The sequence below is a fragment of the Crotalus tigris genome, unplaced genomic scaffold (assembly GCF_016545835.1).
Source record: "Crotalus tigris isolate CLP2741 ecotype Arizona unplaced genomic scaffold, ASM1654583v1 scf7180000018504.2861643, whole genome shotgun sequence".
In the NCBI taxonomy this organism is placed as follows: Eukaryota; Metazoa; Chordata; class Lepidosauria; order Squamata; family Viperidae; genus Crotalus; species Crotalus tigris.
This window is the reverse complement of record NW_024097043.1, coordinates 1,436,379-1,459,170: the sequence shown is the minus strand read 5'-3', so window position 1 is coordinate 1,459,170 and position 22,792 is coordinate 1,436,379. Positions and strand designations below refer to the sequence as shown.

The 22,792-nt window shown below is 40.2% G+C and overlaps 1 protein-coding gene across 3 annotated transcripts in view; it reads right to left on the bottom strand.

The window, feature by feature from the left end:
* Nucleotides 1-22,792, bottom strand: part of LOC120312451 (acyl-CoA 6-desaturase-like) — a 39,742-nt gene that overhangs the window by 10,945 nt on the left and 6,005 nt on the right. For all 3 annotated transcript variants that reach the window (XM_039353179.1, XM_039353181.1, XM_039353180.1), the window contains exons 2-6: nucleotides 14,267-14,377; nucleotides 9,307-9,504; nucleotides 7,709-7,810; nucleotides 4,243-4,368; nucleotides 180-240 (exon numbers count right to left, since the gene is read on the bottom strand). In XM_039353179.1, the coding sequence (XP_039209113.1) occupies nucleotides 180-240; nucleotides 4,243-4,368; nucleotides 7,709-7,810; nucleotides 9,307-9,504; nucleotides 14,267-14,377 (598 nt within the window). The remainder of the gene's footprint in view (nucleotides 1-179; nucleotides 241-4,242; nucleotides 4,369-7,708; nucleotides 7,811-9,306; nucleotides 9,505-14,266; nucleotides 14,378-22,792) is intronic.

Sequence of the window (22,792 nt, the reverse complement as noted above, 5' to 3'; positions counted from 1 at the left end):
ATATATTCACTTCCCAGAAAGTTTAGAAAGACATAGGGCTTTTAACTTACAAACCAGTTTTAACATATAGGGGAAAACATCAGTGAATTGATTGTAATAACTGTGTTTTGGACAGCTTATAGAAAAATAAGCAGGAAATAAACATCAGCTCTGCCTTCTCTATAAAGAACTATACTTACCCAAAAAGAAGTATTCATGTTGATGGTTATAAGGGAAGTATTTCAGCTTCTTCTTTCCATACTGAAGGAGGAGACAAAAGCTTTTCAGTGCTGACTATTCAAGACAATAAAACCCCATTTGGTACTGTACCACTGAACTTGTTAGATGAACAACAGAAAAAAACAAGAGTTCAATGACATTGGGGAGATTAAATATATTAATTTTAATACAGACATAATTTTTGTACCTGTTGACAATACTTATTTTAAATTGTAGGGATTGTAATCTTAAAACATTCATATTTCTAAACCTAAATACTAGAAATTTAGCTTTGTGCTATTTCAGATGACTTTCAGAGGTTTCAATATTTTTCATTGTATTGCTTGATAGAACTGAAGTTTAGTGGCTATCATAATACAGAGGAGATAGTTTTACAAATACAGATTCAGCAACCACAGGCTCAGGAACAGCATTGAATGAGTGGTACTTATAACTGGTCCTCAAAGTCCTGTTTGTCACAGCAACTTGACGATCGCATGACTGCAGTCAGGTTGCTTAGCAACTGACTTGAATTTCTAACTGTGGCAACATCCCATGCCGGATTCCCACAAGTAAAATCAATGGGGAAGCCAACATAAAATCAGAACTCACAATCATGTGAGATACTTGCTTAAACACGGTCCTTGCTGAATAATGGTAACTGGGGACAGACAGATCTGCCATCACTAAGTGGCACAGTCACATGATGTCTTTTACAATTGCATTGCTTAGCAACAGAAATTCTGGTCCCAATTACCATTGTTAAGTGAGGATTACATGTAATAATCATCTATGTGCTGCCTGACTCCCAGTAACTCTAGGTAGTTTACAATAGCTAAAAACAATTAAAAATGTAGTCCAAAAACAGCATAATCGAAAAGGACAACAATAGCAAAGAAAAAACCCAAAGGAAAACAGAAAGGATGGCCTGGGCAAAGAATCTTTAGGGTCTTTAGGGCCTTTAGAAATTCCAGTTGGGGGGGGGCATTTGAATCTTGGGAGAAACCTTGCCCACAGGATAGGTGCTGCTACAGAGAAGGTTCTCATCTGGAGTCCTGATAGATGGCATTTGCTTCATTGAAGAAACCTGGAGCATGCCAACCCTGCCAGATTGAACTGACTGGGTAGATGTTATGGGAGACTGGTGATCCCTCAAGCAACCAGGCCCTTTGCCATGTAAGCTTTATAAGTAAATAGTTTTGAAGAGAATATATAGACCAGGGATCTCCAAACTTGGCAACTTGAAGACTTGTGGACTTCAACTCCTGGAATTCCTCAGCCAGCATGGCTGGCTGAGGAATACTGGGAGTTGAAGTCCACAAGTCTTCAGGTTGCCAAGTTTGGAGACCCCTGATATAGCTTGTGGCAAAACATTTGACAGAAGGCAAGCTGGTGAAATGTTCTTCACCATCCTGAAATGGAGAGCTAACTTTTTTGAAAGAATGATAAACAGCATTCTTAGAGAACAGAAGAGAAAAGCTGCATATAACCAAGGTCACATTTTTATTTTGATATTTATGTCTAAATCTGTAAAACTGTTCCATATAACAAAGCAAAGGGACAAATAGGAAAGAAGAATGGGTTCGCTGACCACACCGAGAGAAGGAAATATTCATATTCAGAGAAACTAAATCACTACATCTGTGTTTCTTCACCACAGATTGGGCATTCTCGTATATCAGGAATTAGTTTTTTCCATTATAAGAAAACAAGGCTAACACATTATTATCAGATATGAGCAAAGCAGGAATGACCTTTCTTGGGGCTTTTCTTTGACCTGGAGTTGACCTCATTGGTCTTGACACTCAAAGCCACACCTCGTAGGTCATGAACTCCACCTCATGAAGCTTTGAGAAGGGGCTGATCTGTCTCAGCTGGCTGCTTCACTTCTCAGCAAATGGCAAAGTGAAGCTATCAAAGCAGAAGCATGGCTGCCCCACTCCAAATAAATCAAAATGCCAAGCTACTTTATGAACCTGCTTTAATGGATGATTTGATCAAAGCATTTTTATTGAAGCATCCCAGCGAAGCAAACAGATAATTTTGAAGAAGGAATTAAAAAAAACATTATGAAAAAATAGACAACAAATGAATCCTGAGTGTAATGGGATGGTGGGTGATATTGGGGAATGAGAGGAAGAAAGATTGCCTGGGAAACAATTAAGCAAGGTTGGCTAACTAGTTCACCAATTTGTTCTTATTGCCCTTTGGGGTTCAGTTCATTACATCAATATCACATTTTGTGGAATGTGGAATATTTTGTGGAATATTGTAACCTAGTTACAATATAAAAATATTTTAGATTGTATTTCAGCATTTGCATAATAAGCACTGAATATATTGCACTTTTGAAGTTGCTGTAGCAACCATGGCTCAGGTTTCTAACTGGAATCAGTTATGATAGGAAGCTCTTTGTTTTTCCTAGCATTTTTGTTCTGGAGAAGAGCAAAGTGTCCCTCAAGGACACTGCCTATCACAGGGGCACGTTCTTCTAACATTGTCCCTAGGAAATACGCCATTCTATAACACCACATGATGTTGTTACTTTTCCTTGCTGATGTCAAAAGCAAGAATATTTGCAGCATTGATCTATACAAGGTAAAACTCATCTAGATTTTATAAATTATCTCTAGATGAATCTGGAAAGGGAATTTTCTTAGAAAAAGTATAATCAGAAGGTAGATCTAACTGGGTCTTCTGGTATATTGCAGTAAATGGACAAGGTTCTTTGATTTTCAGTTTGATTCTTAGTGGGAAACCAGATTGGGGAAAGAATATGAACAGGTTTTAGTTTGGGATTTGGAATTTCTGGACTCTGAACTCTTTAATTTTAGGCTATATATTTTGCACCAGGCAATGGATAATGGAATTTGGGTTTCCAAGAAGCAGCAGAAAAAATTTTGCATCTCTGAATTCTACTATGCCATGTCATTATTATCAAACCATCCCAAAGTACACTTTTGATCCAGGAAAGATGGTTATGGAGATATCATCCTGCCAAGTTTTTATTTTAAACATAGTTTAGTAATAGATATGGGGCAACATGGTACTATATATTAATCTTTATAAATGAAGTGGAATATATCCATGTGACAAACTTCAGTGCTTCTTTCTAAATATATTACTCAAAGTGTAAAGATTGTCAGTGTTTGCAGAAATGACACTATTTTTCTATAGAATTTGGGAAGCAATTTTACTTTAAAAAAGTAAAACAAACTGTAATAGAAAACAAGTAAACAAATGAATACATGCTAGTTTTGCTACAATCTCTGTCACAGATTGTCCTTAGCACAAAGTGAAAAGCAGCTAGTTGGTGATATACAATATTGGACTAAAGATGGGAAGGCCTGGAAAAAAACTGTGAAAACTGTGAAAAGCCGTTTAGAAAAAAATGGAAAAAATCCTGGTTCCCCCCCATTTTTTCAGTTTTTTTGCAGGTCTTTCCCACCTGCTTTTCTAATCTAACACTTGAATCAATCACTTCACTATGCCTATTGAGGTAGTCAGTTCTCTAAATCAGTTCTCTATTCAGCTAGTAGTCCTAGTAATATGATTCTGAAAAAGAATGATGCATTGCATCATGGCTATGAGATCTGCCAGCAAAGGGAATTGATAAAAAATAACCTCTCCCATCAGAGTGATGCAGATAGACCAAGGGATAAGGAATAAGAGGACTTCATACCAATATTGATATTAGATACTGGCTAATAGAAGTATTTGCCTCAAGAGTGCAGTACTGCAGGCCACTTTAGCTGACTGTGTTCAGCAGGTCAGTGGTTCAAATCTCACCGGCTCAAAGTTGACTCAGCCTTCCATCCTTCCGGGGTAGGTAAAATGAGGACCCAGATTGTTGGAGGCAATGTAAATATATATATACATTGCTTACTGGTGTACACCGCTTAGAGAGTGCTTGCACTTAAAGCGGTATATAAGTCTCATAAACAAACAAACAAACAAACAAACAAATAAATTTTCCTGGGTCTCTATTACCTTTGGAATTTTCTTTGGACCTGAAGTGCTTGAATTGACATCCTTTCATCTTACCTCCACAGGCTGGGTGTCTCCCAAGACAAAGAGATGCAGCATGTTCACATCTGGGTCTTTCTTAAAGATATTTGGCTTTGCATGGTGCTGAAAGTGCCGGTGATTCCACCAATTTGCTGAAGCACCCTGTGGAAACACATGGAGAATCCATTTTTTATTGCTGTCAAAGTGATCATTTGAACACCCCCAGAGGGGGATTAAAAATGTAAGCTCTCCCCTTGATAACTTCATAGACAATCTTTTATCTATGATTTTCTTTGCAACGACATAGTAGTTCTCCATTGCTTCTGAGATTCTTTTGATTTCTTAGTCTTCAGCCATACAGTTTGCTGGTTATCTCTCATCCAATACAAATCTGAACTCACTTAGCCTTTTTTGAGATTAGCCAAGGTCAGTCAGTGCTGCCTTTTAGCTGGATAACCTTTTCATAACAGGTAATAGTTTATATTCAAGATGATAAATATTTGTGAAATCACCTGAAAGACATATAGAGTCCCTTATAACTCTTTCCTCAACATATCTTCTGCAACCAACTAATACTTGGCAAGGCATCAAATGTAAATATAAAAATGTTTGGAGTTCTGCCAAATAAGGAATTCTCCCTCCTTTGATATGAATTGCCAGACAAGCATGGCATGCAATGGCACAATATGGAATGTATACAGTACTGTAGATCACTTAATAGAATTAGGAGACAATTTTCTGGTTGTTATTTAAGAATTGCAACATAAATATTATTTGCTAAAATTGCAAATTTAGATTAAGACATCGCTTGTCCTTTAGAAATGGGCTGTTAGCCAGAAATCCTCCAGAATGTTCTTTACACAATAATAAAGCAATAATAACTAATAATAGAATTACATATGCAAAAATATGGGAGGACATGGGATCAGGTAACACCCAGCTATGAACATGAACAGAAGAAATGTTGACATCTGTGTGTCACATTTCTATGTTACAGTTAATTATTATTTTATGTCGTTGCAAGGAAGAATTCAATAGATTCATCTAATGTTTGGAGATGTGCTCAAAATACAACATTGGATCATATGATGTGCTCTTCTATTACAGTGGCTCCCTTTTACATAGAAGTTGTTTCATGTATTACTTTTGTTCCAGAAGGGTCATTGTTTTTGGGGATCCCTATGTTCTTTTCAATTCTATACCAGTGGCTTGGAAACAGAAGGACAATGGAAATAGATACTGTGTGCTTTTATGATTGCAAAATATAATACCCCAAGGTTGGAAGGGCACCCATTCTTCATTAATTATACAATGGCTTAAAAATGTATTCTTTTTCTGCTATTTAAAAAATTGGATTGCCTACAATAGTTTATGATGTTTTATTTCTCATTTTGTAATGCTTGTTTACCAAATGATATGCTTTTGTATATATAACTTCCTCATATATGTATTGTTATTTTCAAAGAATTATGAAAAGCAGGAAATGTTAGATTTCATGCATTATTTTGGGGGATATGTATTAACTATATTGGTATTAAAATACAAAATAAACAACTTCCTTACATTAAAAGTGAGGGTCTGAATTCAGCACATTTTTGCTACTTAATTGCAAGTTGTGTTCCTATATTTCTTGCAGAAGATTTAACCTGCTGAAATAACTATTTAACCTGACCCAAGAATATCTATAGAGAATAGTTAAAAGACCAGTTGTCTTGACAGAGCTGTTCTCTATGAATTGAGCCAATTTTCTTTAAAGCCATCCAAGGTAGTAGCCATTACATTTTGTGATGGCAGATTCTACAAGATATATAGTCCTGTTTAGTGACTGACTTGTTTATGCAAATGAACACTAAACAAGTTGCCAATTCCAATTGTGATTGCTAAATGACAACTACCTGTATGTGTTATATGAAGATTTTTTAAACAAAGATATTCTAAGTGTTCTTCTAATCAGCTTAATTAGATGACTTCTGTTTATTACAGCCTAGTTTTAAATACTGGAAAAACCAAAGAGATCATTGTTGATTTGAGAAAAAGCAGGCACAGCCACACTTCTCTGTGCATTAATGATTCACCTGTGGAGATGGTTACCAGCATCAAATTCCTGGGTGTGCAGCTAACAAGTAGGCTGGCTTGGTCACTCAACAGTGAGACACTGGTGAAGCAGACACAGCAGTGCCTGCATTTTCTGCATTGCATGAGAAAAACACATCTTCCTTCTCCTGTCATACAGCATCACAGCCTGGTTTGGAAGCATCACTGCTTCAGATAGGAAGGAGGTGCAGAGAGTGGTGAGGATGGCCGAAAAGATCATTGGCGGTTCCTTCCCTCCCATCCAGGACATAGCACAGAAGCGTTGCTTGAGCAGGGTCTATAAGATTGTCTGGGAATCTATACATCTTCTTCATGACTTGTTTTCCTTGTTACCTTCTGGGAGGAGGCTTCGTGGTATCCGAAGCAGAACATATTCAGCCATAATTTCATTCCATACAGCATTAAACTTGTGAACTCTCAAGCTTCCTCCTTCCGTTATATATTCAAGATGGACAGTGTTTAATATTTATTTGTTATGTATATGTAGGGGTGTGGGTGTATACATATGTTGTATATAGTATGTTTAGGTGTGTGTCATGTATGTGTTCACCTTGGGAGTGGGAAACTAAATTTCATTTTTGATGTGTGCCATTGTGCCCACAGTAAAAAAATGACAATAATGGTTATCTTATTTTGCCTTGCCTTATTCATTTTCTCCATTCCATGTATTAACATAGAATCATAGAGCTGGAAGTAGCCATAAATCATCTAATCTAGCCCATGCTCAGTACAGGATCTGTAAGAATATCTCTGAGAGAGGAGCATGCAGATTCTGATGGAAGGTGTCTAGTAAAGAAGAACCACATGTTGTAGCAATCTGTTCTATGTGTTCTTTAGTACAATCAGGAAGCTGTCCTGATATCAACCTTAAACCTCTTACTTGTAACTACAATTCCTAGCATCTCTCATTATTGGCCATGTTCCCTGTTTTGTTGTGCTTTCAAGAGCTTATTGACCATTACTATAATTAACTTACCCTCAAGTAGATCTTTCAATTTTGGTTTTTGGATTACAAATTCTTCCCATGCAAATGTATATTAAGTTGGATCTAGCTAAAATGCTGATGTAATTATTGCAAAGAAAGGTGTGCTTCTTCTTCTTTAATACTGTTTAGGATCTATGAATGCTGGTTATCAGCATACAATTCTTTACACAAACTAGTCTAAAACGGATTGCTTATTCCTTACTCTGAAGCAAATCAGGTAGGCTTGGTTCTAGAATTTAAGAGTAAAATATGACCAACAGGTTCCCCAAAATTTTCCTGAATTGGGAAGCCCATTTACTCTGAATATGTCCTATCATGATGATGTTTAAGGCCCAGAGGTTGTTTCAAAAAAGAGTGGGCAACATAGCATCATTATATCTTGCTGCAGTTATTCTACTGTAATTTGACAGGCATATGCCTTACCTTCAAGTGACCAATCACAAACTTATGAACTATATGGTTCCATACAGACTTCTGAAATACAGAGAGATGTCCAAAGTCATGCTGCAACCACCCAGCCTGGGCCTGGGAAGAAAAGAAAAGGATTAAGGAATACAAAGATACCTTTAAGATGGCACAATAGGCATCTTGCCATCCATCAGCTGCACATCTAGTCTTTAATGCTTTTCTTGCAGCTCTCAGCTCACTTAAATTTGAACTACAAAAATCAGAGCTTAGTAAACCTACAAAACTACAAAGTCCATTCCTTCCCTAAAAACAGGAGAGGAAAATTTTGCCTTTGATCCATACAGTAACATCATACTGTATATAACTGATCTACATCTTATTTTCCATTTTAATTAACGGGACAACTAACTAAATTAAAGTTGTCCACTCTTAGTTTATATAAAAACACATGTATTTATATATGTTTTCTTCTCAGAGTTCTGTATGCTTTTGCTATCAGGGCAGTGGAAACAAAATGAATTCAAATATCACATTGTCTGTTCATAAGCCAGAGAAATGGGTCTCCAAATTTACTTTTAGTAGACCTACAGCAGCCATTGTCAACAGTAAGCAATATTCAGTACTGCTTCTCCAAATATTGCATTTGTGTTCAAAGGGAAAAAAAATCTGAATACAGGTAGTCCTGGATCTACGACAATTGGGACCTGAATTTCCACTGTTATGCAAGGCAGTTGTTCAATAAGCCTAATTTTTACAACCTTTTTTGTCACAGTTGTTAAGCAAATCACTGCAGTTGTTAAGCAAACCACAAGGTCATTAAGCAAATCTGATTTCTCCCATTGACTTGCTCGTTGGAAGCCAGTTGGGAAGATCAGAACATGGTGATCACATGACTCCCCCGGAATGCTGCAATCACGGTAAATAGATGCTAGTTGCCAAGCACCTGAATTTTGATCAAGTGACTATGGAGTTGTTGAGATGGTCATAAGTCACTTTTTTCCCCAATATTTGATCCTAGTGCCGAAATCTCTGCACTCAGAGTGACTATCCAATGCCTGACTATCTTGTCACTGCCTCTTTCCCTACCATGGAGCAGATCTGCATCTCCTCCAGTTTCTCTGCTTTTGCCCAGACTCTCTTGCTTCCTGGCCTCTAGTTCTTAAAATGAGATGTTAAATAGTGCAAGTGGCTTTCTATACAACACTTGCAAGCTGATCTTCAGTCATTAATACTCAATTGTGTGGAACACGGGATATTGGGTTGTCATTACTCTAGGCCTGGGCAGTGCCGAAACCTAGTAGGATTTTCTTTTACTTGGCAAAAACCAATTAAAAAGTGGTGTGTGCATATGTGTGTGAGGGATAAATTTAATCAGTTTGCAAGACAAAAGCAGACAGGTTTGCAAATATTTAGGGTGAGAGCAAAAAAAAAAAAAAGACTGACAACACATCACCTTTCTAATAATGACTTCCTGCTTTTAGTTTCTTGAATTATAATTTATTTCACTTTCCCCTCCAAAAAGCACAGTTGCGTGGAAGTTTAAATAACTTGTGCATTTATTTAAAGAGTTCAGTGACAAATGAACATTTTGTATTTAGCAAACAAAATCTCACCTGAGAGACTGTAAGGATGATGGAAAGTACAAAGGTTATACTCCAACTCGTCCCACAATATGATACCATTAACCAAGCCAAAATTTCCATCACAATGATGTGACCCAAATAAAGGGAGAAAAATACAGGATCGCTTTTGAATAGCTTCATGTCCTCAGCTGTCTTTCTCAGAGCACGGAAATCTTCTATCAGCTGAGGCTGAAAATAAGGAAAAAACAAGATATTGGAAAAAAAACCCAGGTGTTTTATACTCAAATGGGCGGCTTCACTTTTAAGCACTACACAATCTTCACCCTGCTAATTCTGCTCTGTCAGGCCAATGCTGAACTTCATGGATTCAGTGCTTGATTGTGTATCAAGAATTCTATATAATCTTCAACACATAACATATACTTCAACTGCCCTGTAAAATCATTAAATATATACCATACCACACCATACATACTACCCTACCCCACCCCACCCGATCCATCCCACATCAGTTTATACAGAGCCAGTTTGTTGTAGGGATTAAGGCACCAATTTAGAAATCAGTAGACTGTGTATCCCTCCCTTAAGCCCAAATACTGGCTGGAGGACTTTGGGTCAGTCACTCTCTTTCAGCCCTAGGAAACCCCTTCTCAAAAATGGCAAAGCACCTCTGAAAAACCTTGACAAGAAAAATGCAGAGACCGGTCCAGGCAGTCTCTGAGAATTAGACGCAACTGAATGGAAGAAAAATATATATTAATATTGTTCTAGGCCAGAGGTCCCCAACCATTTGGCACCAGGAACCGTTCCACAGAGAAAAGCTTTTCCGTGGACCAGAGGGCGCGTGGTTTTGTGTGTCATCTGCATCCCATGGATGGAGCTTTGCTTGTTTGTGCGGACCGTTTGCTGGCATGCCACTGCCGGTACCGGCCCACAGACCAGGGGTTGGGGATCCCTGGTCTAGGTGACTGAGACTGAGGAGAGAGAGTTCTAGTCCTGCCTTAAGCATGAAATCAAGCTGGATGACCTTGGACCAATGGCTCTATTAGTCCAATTAGCCTCACAGTGTGGTTGTTGTGGGGAAATAGGAGGAGAAAGGAGTATGTTTGTCACCTTGAGTAATTTACAAAAATAATACAGGCAGGATAAAAATATACTGACATGATGTAACATAACACAAAAAAACATTATATAAACGCTGATTCTCTGAATGCTACATTCTAGATTCAAGGATGCACAGAACACAGAGTCCTACTTTTTATTTCTGAACTCTTCTTGACTTTACTGTTGGCTGTTAAATAAAAACTCAAGTAGCGTTTTAAACATGACAGGTATCTATTTGGGTTCAGAGCAGTAGGGGCCTTGCTACTCAGCCATCTCTTTTGTATCATCCTTCAGATATAGATGGCACAAGCTGTTTTACAAAAGGTCTTCTCTATATAAATGGTAAAAAGGTAATGAGCTCAGTTCGTGACCCTGAAGTTTTGGGAGCATAAGTGTCAAAGTATTTTGCCATTGCAAATCGTGGTGGCTGCTGTGACCACTGTCAGGACTAATTTAATGAAATATAACTTGATATACCTTAAGCTTCTCAATATTTCCACCTAGCTGCAGGCTGTAGGAACCAATTAATTAACCACTTAAGCATCACTACTCACTTTCTGTGATGTGGAATACTGAAAGCATTAATGGGGCATTTGCAGGGTGATGTTTAGACATTGGCTTGTTATCTTAATTGCAGCCTTCCAAAAAGAAAAGAGGGAATGGAAGGACTTTTGCTTGTGACTGCTCAAGCAAACCAGAGTGACTGAATAATTGATAACTGAACAGCTGGGAGCTGAGGAATTCTGAATGGCTGGGAGACAAGGGACAGATAAGAAAGAAGAGGCAGAGTCATATCTGTGAGCTACCTTCCAAGTTAGAGTTCAGAAAAGCATCAGGTTACTAAAAGGCCACAGGATGCTTTCAGACAGAAAAACCAGGCCTGATCTCATGTGAAGAAGAGGGAAAAGGGAGAGGGCTGTGAGCACTTTAGATTCGAAAATGAAAAGGTGCTTTAAATCCTGAGAAAAAGCATGGATTAAGGAATTCCCAAGAGGAGGTAGGGAGCAAAATCCTAGCAGGTGGAATAAGAAATGATGAAAATTCCCTGAATATTTGCTTGAGTAATTTACATTCAATATTCTTTGTACCACTGTTTCTAATCTCAGCTGCATGCTTAGTCTCCTGCGAGGAGTCTGAGCTTTGCCTCAGCAAAGTTCATACTTCAAAGGCAACACAACAGTCTTCATCAAGGTATTTCAAATCATCTTAAAGCCTCAATCAACAGTTGAAGTATGGGAATAATTTTTTGCATATGTTTTGAACAGACAAATGTCCTTGCACTTTTAATGTTGCAACTGGAACTTCCAATTTTGAAACCAGAAGAAGTCCAGAAGACAGGCTTTTTGATGAGGGATGGCAAGCTAACCCATCTCTGAACAAATAGAGGTCATGACCAAAGGACTGTGAAGTAGAACAGTTCCATGGAAGAGAATACATGTATCTCAGAGGGGAATCCTTGTGTTTTCTGTGCTTGCTTGCTTGCTTTCAGATGTTTCATTACCCAACTGGGTTACACCATCAGTGCTAGTAGGTATGAGGTTTGCTCCCTGTTTCTATACAGAACTTGTCCCCCCAGTGGGAGTGTGGTTTTATCCTTGATAGTTCCTTGATTAGAGTATTGTTTCCTGCAAGATTGCTTGTTTGATGTTAATGCTTATCTGGTTATTGGTTGTTGGAGAAAACGTATTTTCTGGTCTTTTTGTTTCCATCTTAGATTTTTATTGTCTTTTTTGAATGGTGTGGAAATATAGCGTAGCTCTATCTGTCTATTTATGATATTGTGATAGGTCTGAATGCCAAGCTTCTAGCATTTTTGGATTTAACTTAGTCTGGGAAACTTGATCTCAGATGAAACTTGTTAAGTACCATGGAACCTCTCCAGATAAAGACAGGAGAGCACTCACTTGTGCTCCAGTTGGCTTCTTCCTGCTATCCTGAGTCTCCCTGCTACCCCATATCTCCTCATGGCAAAATGGGTGGCAAATAAAATAAACAAACAAAATCCCCACAGGATAGCTTTTTACTGAGTGTTTTAATGCTGGGAAATAGAGAGAAATAATAGCTGTGGAGGCTTTTAAAGGACTAACCTCACTTTCTAATCACTTTTATGAGTTACCTATTTAACTATCGGAACACTAATAGAGATCTTCAAAATGATAAGTTTGCAAAGCCACATGGTGAGTTTACTTTCATTTCAGAATAAAAGAAAAATAACTATAAGTTTAAGAATTTAAAGAATTTGAAATAAACAGCAAAAAGCTAATTAAAATTTTAACTTAAGAAAGTTATAAATGAATTAAGGGATCACACAAATTTGGATTAGGACTTTTGCTATAAGATTTTGAAAATATATAAACAGCACTTTTATGGGAATCAAATTGTTTAATTTACCATACATTCTAATAGAAATTTAAGACTTTATGATTTCAGAAATTCTACACTAGAGAGGATGAAAGATTTCATGCATAAAAAGAAACTGAAAAGAAAAAAGAGAGGGGCAGGGTTACCTTTTATTGATTAGCAATAACAAAATGACAGAAAATGGTATGAAATTTGAAATACTCCAGGAGAGATTTGAAGAATGGGGACAGAAACTAGCAACTACAATGTCAGCAATGATTTCTGCTTCTATGGATCGACTGTGTCCAAAGGACAGTAAAAAAGAAATGACAGACAAGTGGAAATACAAATGATAAACCAAGAGAATGACTTGGGAAACGATGCTTTATTGGGTTCACAAGAGATTTACTAAAGCTTCAAAGAAGGGATCTGAATGAATTAAAGATCAAAATTGCTAGAGACAAAAGGAAGAAGTACAAAGTACTTTGGTTTGTTTCACTAAGATTAATATAAGATATGTTAAAATAAAATATGTTTCTATAAAATTCTCTGAATTCTTTATAGACATTTTGCTAGCCTTGGTCTGTAATATCAATGATTTATAGATATGCATATGGATAAGAGATGTGTTATAGGAAGAAGACATGCTTGTATGCAATCTTATGGAGATTGAAGAATTACTAGATTTGTTCATGCTTGTAATGAAAAATGGAAGTCATTTTTTAAAACATTTCTTTTCTTTCTCTTATTTTTCTCATTTTCTTTCTTTTTTGCTTATTTTCTTTTCTCTTGCACTTTCTGTTTTTCCTTTTCCTTTCTGAGTTTAGTTTGCAATGTCTTTTATGGAGGGGGAAGGGGAAGAGGAGGAGGAGGAGGAGGAGGAAGAACAAAGTGAAGCAACATTTGGCTCTTCTAAAGGTTGCTTCTTCTGAGTCTTTATTAAAATGAAACACCCCTTCAAAGATTTGCACAACTATTGAGTGAAATACCTTAATGTAAAGGCTTTATGTGTGGATTTCTTTCAGCCCAAGAAGATTTCAACTAATATTAAGTAAGGAGACACGTCAGTGTATTCCCAACTTAAGGCACTTGCTATTAACTTTGTCTTCAGTTTCTCTACGTTTCGTTACTATCTTTCCCACTTTATTTTCCTGCTACCCTATTTTTAACCTCAATCAAAAGAAGAGCCGAGGTGGCGTAGCAGTTAGAGTGCAGTACTGCAGGCCACTTTAGCTGACTGTGTTCAGCAGGTCAGCGGTTCAAATCTCACCGGCTCAAGGTTGACTCAGCCTTCCATCCTTCCGAGGTATGTAAAATGAGGACCCAGATTGTTGGGGGCAATGTAAATATATACATACATTGCTTACTGGTGTATACCGCTTAGAGAGTGCTTGCACTTAAAAGCGGTATATAAGTCTCATAAATAAATAAATAAATCCTTCTCTTCATTTCTCTCTTACTGATGCTTCATGTGATATCCCTTCCTTCAGGCTCTCTTTGGTCTCCTTCTCTCATTTTAAAAAAAGGGAAGACATCTCTTACTTACATTCTTTCCTCTATCTTGGTTGGGTTCTCCTGGATCAAGTTCTCCAATCAATAATGGCTTAAGAAACTTCTTTACAAAGGTGATATCTGGATGAAAGGCCCGAAATGCATCCTAGAATAAAAAAGAAGAGATGGATAAGCATTGATATTCTAAGAGAACTTATCTACATTATACCCTTGACATTCATTTACGATTCTCCCTTCTGATTGTAACTATTCACTAAGAGTTTTTTTTACCCCCTATAAAAAAGTGAGAAAGTACAGGCTGAGACATTGTTAGAGTTAAAGCATCTGGAATAACTTATTCATTCTCATTTGTAAACCTGGTTGTATGATAGCTGTCTTCTCTTGTTATTCCTCTTCCCCAAAGTAAAGTTTTTTTAAATGCAGTTATGGGCTAATGGTTAAGATGCTGGGCTGTCAAGTGGAAAGTTGGCATTTTGTGGCCCAAGTACCCTATGGCAGGGTAAGCTCCATTCTTGCCTCAGCTCCTGCCAATCTAGCAGTTTGAAACATGCAAATGCAAGTAGATATATAGGTAGCACTTCGGTGGGAAAGTAATAGTGCCTCAGTGTATGGTCATGCTGGTTACATGACTATGGAAATTTCTTTGGTCAAAGCTGGCTTCTTCGGCTAAGAAGCAGATATGAGCACCACCTCCTACAGTTGGACACGACTGAGCAAAGGAAACCTGTACCTTTCCTTTTTATGGACATTTGGCATCATTATTTTAAAATGGGATTTCTCATTAAACCCTCCCTTATGTACAGAAATTCATGACTGCTAATCTAGCCCTTGTATAATCCATACTAAAAAAAAAAATCATTCTAAAAATAAAGTCTTCCTTTTTAATTTATCCCTTTTAAAGCAGAGGTAAAGAGACAAGGTTAGGATGGCAGGGATTCTCAAACAGCTGAAGAGACATGGGCTTTCAAGTGAGAATTAGCCTACTGGTAGTTTAGTTTTGAGAAACGCTTTTAAGAAAGGAATGATCTGGAGCAGTGGTTCTCAACCTGTGGGTCGGGACCCCATTTGGGGTCGAACGACCATTTCACGGGGGTCGCCAAACAAGGCTGTCTGCCATTTTTCCCCCTTTTCTTTGGCCACGCCCCTGGCACCCGGTGATATATAAGTGGTTGGGGGTCATCACAACATGGGGAACTGTATTATGGGGTCGCGGCATTAGAAAGGTTGAGAACCACTGATCTGGAGGAAAATTATTCCTTTTTACCAAATCAATAACTTGATGGAAATAGTAACTCTGTATTGTCTTTATGGAGAAAGCTGAACTGTTTCTTTTCTTCCAGAAACAGCAACATCACACTGATATATGTCTGTGGGCTACATATGTCTACATTTATACACACACAAACATACATCATATAGAGAACATGTTTACCAAAGAGTTTTCTCTTTAACAGTACTAGATCTTGGGAACATCTTGGGATTGTCATGACCTAAGTATGTTTATCAAATTTGTTAATTCAGGATATGAAAGTGACATCCAACTTGGACTTAAAGGAAGATCAAACAATCTAAGAAAAGTAAGACTATCAGCTGCTAATTATGGTAAAATTATATCCCCTTTCTTATTCAAGACAGGGTGCTTCTCTGTATAGAGCTCAGTGGTAACACTAGTTTGAGCTTGGTTGGTTTCAAAATGCACAACCAGACCTGGTTAGTACTTGGACAGGAAACCAACAGGGCAAGGGACTGGATTTGAAAATTAAAAAGAAAAAAAAGAAATAAAGCAAAACTGCAGGGCTACTATAATAGGTTGACTGCTTGGGGGCAGCAATGAGAAAATTCTCTCCATTTCTGCAATCATCTTGAGATCATCTGGCATTCTGCAAACCAGTGCGGTAATCCTATGAAAGAAGGCAACAGCAAAGAGGCTGTTGCTGAAGAAAACCATAGTAATATGTCCATGTAATTAGGAGGAGACTCAAGGGAGTCTTTATCTTTTCATACTTCTTAAAAATAGTTGTTAAGGAAACACCCATGGGAGAATATTACTACATTCGTGTCCTGCAAACAGGCTTTTAAAACCGTACACAATAACTGGCTTGATCAACCAAAGGGAAATGCAGAAAACCGAACACTGTGGCAGAAACAACATTTCTAATGAAATGCAAAAAAGCTATACAGGTAATCCTAGACTTACAACTCTTCATTGCGCAACCATTTGAAGTTATAGTGGCACTGAAAAAAAGTGACTTATAACTGGTCTTTGCACTTAGGAACGTTGCAACATTCCCAGGATCGCATGATCAAAACTCAGGCACTTGGAAACTGGCATGTGCTTAGGATGTTTGTGGCATCCCAGGGTCAGGTGATCGCCATTTCCTAATCTTCCCAACTGGCTTCCAACAAGCAAAGTCAATGAGGGAAACCAGTCTAATGATCAAATGATTTTCTTAAAAACTGCAGTTATCCCCTTAATAATCATGGCAAAAAGGGTCATAAAACTGGAAGCAACTCACTTAACAACAGCCTTGCTTGACAACAGAAATTCTGGCCTCGGTTATTGTTGTAAGCCAAGGACTACCTGTAAGATACTTGTTCCAGTGTTTTGTCTATGCAGCCGAGTTTCTTCCATTTTGATTAGCTGCGGCACTTCAGAATAGAGGATTCTACAATCCTGCTACAGGATTATTTTCATGAGAGATGCCAACATTGGATATAGGATCATTTGTATGCAATGCACAAACATAAATGCTCCTAGCAGCTTCCCACTGAACTGTTTTATTTGATACAACAAAAGACCTGCCTCCTCCATCTATGTCATGATACTGTTGGATGTACTGATTCATTTTCAAAGATGGAATGCAAAGGAGGGTTCCATCTTCCCCAGTTCTCATTTTTCCTACAAGGCTGATAATCATTATTCAGGGGACAAAGTTGGATTTGTCGTTTGCATAGCTGAATTTGTATTTCAATTGCAAGAGGATTATGTTGGGAGTGTAACTGTGATACAGATATATTCATCAAGACATCTCCCCTCTTCCATTTAGCTCACTCGTAGCTTTTCTTTTTTTAAAAAAATCTTTTTTCTTCTGAGATTAATATAATGAGAAAAAGACCCTTCTTCAGCCAACGCCAAACAGATGTCAAGACAGCTTGTCTGGAAACTGGAAGTTTGGCACCGGAGGCCTGCTGCTGAGTCAGAAAATTGCTCACAGCAACTTCACATAAAAGATTCTCAGGCAAGGCAGCGAAAGAAACAAACAAATCTTTAGCAGATCAGAATGGCCTTTGCAAAAGATTACAGGGCAGCATATTTAGAGCCAGGGAAAATATGAGGTTCCTGAAAAGTAATTGGGGCCTAATATCTGGATCTTTTGCTAGTGGACTAAAAATAACGCAGGAAAATTGTTACGAACTTATTCTAGGAAATTCAGTCAATGTATGCTCCATTCCTGCTGTTTTTTAGCACTTGCATATACTATCATTTGCTTCTAACTGGCTTACATGATTTATTGTTACAATCCTGCACATTTGATTATTTTCTTTAAGCAAAGAAAATGTAATTAATGATGAACATGAGTCTCCTTAAGAGCCCTGATATTCCTGAGAACAAATGTATCTTTATGGACAGGCACCAGGGACTGGCACTAGGGAAGAAAAAACCAAATTTCTACTTCCCTGAAGGATGGAAGAGGAAAGGAACAAGCTGCATGGGTTGGATTTCGCTGTGTTCTAAGGAATACCAGTTCTCTGTGAACAACTTACTGATGTGTTATACAAGTCCAGCTGACCTCCAGTGGGCAGCTTGAAGTGTGGCCCTTCAGGCTGGGTGCCCAACTAGCTCATTGGTGCTCTGTTATCTGTGATCTCCATGCACAAGACATACACACCCAGGCAAATGAGCTGTGCAAAGGCAAGCCAGGTACTGAATTTATCAATTTATCCTTTTATTTATTTTGAAAGTAACAGTCAAGATATTTCTCTTTAAAAAAAAAAACTGGTGTTCCATGCTTTTGAAAAGTTGAAGAAACCCTGCATTATAGGAGAGCATTGTATGCTTGCTTTGCTGTCCTTTCAATTCCATATATATATATATATATATATATTAAAAAATAGCTAGCACATTAGTCTAATACTAGAGTTATGATTCCACCATATTAAGTTAAATGAACAAGGGAGTGTGTGTTGGCTTAGGAGGTTAGGACACTAGGCTGATGATTGGTAAGCTTGAGTTCAAGGCCCATTTGCTGCCATAGGAGGGGGTGAGTTCCTGCCACATGCTCCAGCTCCTGCCTACCCAGCAGTTCAAAAGCAGGTGACTGTGAATAGATAAATGGGTACTGTTATGTCCCGAGCCTTGCAAACGGCTCGGGCGTTTGCAGGCAGTCCCGGGCAGGTGCAAAGCTGCCCGGGACCAGACAGGCTGTCGCCAGCGCCGTGCGCATGCGCGGGTGCTGGCGCGGGAAAAGTAACACATTTACCCGGGAAGCGTCTATATAAGAAGCTGGGAGGTTTGGGGAGCTGCTGAAGCCATCTACTTGTAAGCTGAACGCTGAATAAAGGAAACTGAGAACTTCAACTGCTTCTCGTGTCTGCTTCCCGCCAAGGACTCAACACTGGTGACGAAGGTGGGATGCCTTGCACTACCTGGAAAGGAAGAAGTGTAAGCTTACCCAAGGAGTCCTGAGCGGCGGAAAGGAACGGCGTCGACTCGGCAGCTGCCCGCCAATCCGGTGCGCATTCGGGGGTAGGCTGGCTGATAGACCCGTCTCCTGAAGATCTAAAGATGGCAAAAATCGGAAGGCTTTCGGAATTCGACGTCTCACATCCAGAGCGGTGGGAGTCATACGTAGCCAGGGTGGAGAACTACTTCAAGGCAAACCAAGTGAGGGAAGAGAGCTTGAAGGCTGCCACCCTGCTTTGTGTTTGCGGTCAAGACGCCTTCGACATCGCAGAAAACTTGCAGCACCTGTTCCAGTAGAGTCTGTCAGCTACGCAGATCTGAAGAAGCTACTGAAAGAGCACTTCCACCCCAAGATGTCCGTCATCGCATGGCGCCACACCTTCGAGCAGAGGGATCAATGGCCCGGCGAGTCGGCCAAAGAATTCATCGCCGCATTACGGAAGGCCGCCAAGCACTGCGAGTTCAAAGACCTCGAAGAACGACTGAGGGACTGATTCGTGTGCGGGTTAAGGCATCGAGATCTACAACAGAGACTTTTCGCTAAAGAAGAACTGTCCTACCAAGATGCCTTAAGGGAAGTCACCGCAGAAGAAGCAGCAGGCGGCGCTATCAAGAACATGCGGCCGATCAGAAACAGTCCAGAGGTTGCATCCGTGCACCAGGAAGACGCCCAAAGAACTCCGAGGAGGATCCGGACGAGGAAGTCGACCGTCTCCACCCCACGACGGAAGAAAAACAGAAGGGAAGCTCTTCAGCTCCGCTCAAGTGCATCGGCTGTGGAGGTCGCCACAGGAGAACCGACTGCAAGTTCCGCTCCGCGACCTGCCGGGCATGCGGCAAACAAGGACACATTGCAGCTGTGTGTCTGGGCTGACGAAAGGTACAACCTCAGGAAGTGAAAGGTACCAGATTCCCCAGCCAGAATAGGGTAGGGTTTTGCGCTTCGCGAAGAAGCATCCTTAGGACAGGCACACACAAGCCAATTAAGAAAAAGCTGTCTGAAGCTACAAAGGGTTCCATTATCTATGGAACTAGACACAGGGTCTGCCTTTTCAATTATCTCCTTGCATACATTTAGGAAGATTTGTTCCGGTAGTGGAACTCAGGCCAAGTTAAGGCCTTTCGACATTGTGTTAACAGATTTTCAAAATTCAAGAGTGTGTGTTAAGGGGGAGGCCACCCTTAACGTGCAATACAAGAGTTTTGAAGGTCCACTAGACTTATTAGTAGTAGGGGGTGAACGAACGAGTCTCATAGGACTCGATTGGTTTGAGCTACAAACACTCGACCTACAGGAAGTCTGCAAAGAATTTGCAGATGTTTTCAGCCCCCAGCTGGGCACATTCAAAGGACCCCCTGTGTTCTTAAAGCTAGACCCCACTGTCACTCCCATTAGAATTAAAGCAAGAAGGGTCCCTTTTGCTTTAAAGAGTAAAATTGACACTGAGTTAGACAAACTGATTCAACAGGGAATCCTAGAACCTGTTGATTCCAGTCCTTGGGAGACCCCCATTGTCACACCTCTAAAGGCAAATGGGGACATTCGCATTTGTGCTGACTACAAATGCACTCTGAATAAGGCATTGCAGCAACATGCCTATCCTGTTCCTGTGGTCAGTCATATTCTGGCCTCCCTCAAGGGGGGCGCGTTTTTGCAAAGCTTGACCTAGCTCAAGCGTATCAACAGCTGCCTGTTGATGATGATGCTGCTATAGCTCAGACTATTGTGACCCACAGGGGAGCCTTTAAGGTAAAAAGGCTGCAGTTTGGAGTGAATGTCGCTCCTGGGATTTTCCAAAGCGTAATGGAAAACACACTACGGTGTATACCAGGGGTTTGCCCCTACTTTGATTGTCTTAATTGCAGGAGACTCCACACACATTCTAGCTGAAAGGCTAAGGGCTGTTCTGTTAAGATTCAGGAAGTCAGGCCTCAAGCTCAAAAAAGACAAATGCAAGATTGGGGTGCCTTCTACTGAATTTCTGGGGTTCAAAATGGATGCTGCTGGGATTCACCCTGCTGAATCCAAACTGACAGCTATTTTAGAAGCACCTAGGCCAAAGTCCAAGGCCGAACTTCAGGCCTTCCTGGGCCTCCTGAATTTCTACAATTCTTTTCTTCCACATAAAGCTAGTGTAGCTGAGCCTCTTCACAGGATACTAGACAAACAAGCAGTGTGGCAGTGGTCACATACACATGAGGCTTGCTTTGTCAAGGCCTTGCTCACTTCTAACAGTGTACTTGCACATTTCAACGAAATCGCATGTGAGTCCCCTCGGGGTAGGAGCTCCTGAGCCAAGAGAACTCAGGTTCCTGCATATTACTCCAGACATGAGCGCAACTACGCTCTAGACAGGGAGGCTCTGGCTGTTGTTGCTGGAACAAATGGCAGGCATTTCACGGTCTTTACTTAGCCTCTGCTGGGGACAGGCATGCTTAGGTGGTCATTTTTCTGTCTGCATATGATTTTTCTTTACTCCACAACTGGGAAAGAAATGGCACAGTAGATTGCCTCTGAAGAAAAACCCTGCGCCACTGTCAAATTCTATCAATCTTGCCCGACAGGGATGTTCTGCCTGAAGGCACTGCCCTGTCCTGAAGAGGAAAAGTTCTCCCTTTCTCAGGGTTGTCTGCTTTGGGGGAACAGGGCTAGCTCCACGAGGGTCATGGGTTGGAAGGCTCTTCTTGTGGTGGCTAGATGTTGAGGCTAGGTGCAGGAATATCTCGCCCAGAGTTCGTCTGTCCCCATGTCTAACACTATGCTGGGCCCTTAGTTCTTCTTGGTCCTTGTTGACAGATGTGTGTATACTGCAAAGACGTCCATTTTTGCTGCACACCTTCCAGATGTCATCGTGTCTGACAACGGCCCTCAATTCACTTCCTCCGAATTCCAAGCTTTCTTGAATTCGTGTCGGCACCCTTCCACCCGCCCTTCAAAGGAGGACTCACCTACGGGGTGCATCACAACTTAGCACCACACCTCATCTGGTGAACTCTGGGGGCGTTAAATGACCTGTCCGGACAGATCTCCATGTCCTAGGGCACCTAGACAACTACACATACCCAGGTCACAAAGGTTGCCCTGAGCTGCACATGCAAAGGACTTTTCAGATGAGAGTCTTTTCCAGGTACTGATCTCCATTTGACGGCCCATTTCAAACTTCCGCAAGTGCTCCGAAAAGGAATTCCTTCACGCCTACTCCAGCCAGGAGTCACCCCGGGGGCATACTCATCCACACACATCACCCAGCACTTGAAAGCATATCATTCCCCGCAAGAGAGCTGGCACACAATCAAGGTTGGCCTGACCTTACCCCAAATTTACTCATACCGGGAGGTTAGGAAAAAACAACAAGCCCAAATCAGGGGTAACTGAGTGGGAAAGTACAGGAACCCACACAAGCCCGGACACAGAACCAGGGAATGGTGCTTTTGGAAAAGGTTGAGACGAACACTATCACTGCCCGATTACAGCTAGGCAGGAGGTCACAAATGACAGAAGCCCTGGCCTGACGAGCCCAGTGCATTGCACAGTTTGGAAGGCACCAAGGCAAAATAAGGAGAACAGGTCCTTCCAGTCAGGGAACTCATGCTAGTAACCCATCACAGAGAGCAAAGAAGTCTCCTAAATACTTAGAGGATTACATATTGCTGGCTAAACAAAAGCCAAACGATAGGAGCCACTGAGAAGCAGAACACTGCATAAAATAAATGATTATATGTTGGTAGTAGTTTTAGCCCAGGGGTGTTATGTCCCGAGCCTTGCAAACGGCTCGGGCGTTTACAGGTGCAAAGCTGCCTGGGACCAGACAGGCTGTCGCCAGCGCCGTGCGCAGTGCGCGGGTGGCTGGCGCGGGAAAAGTAACACATTTACCC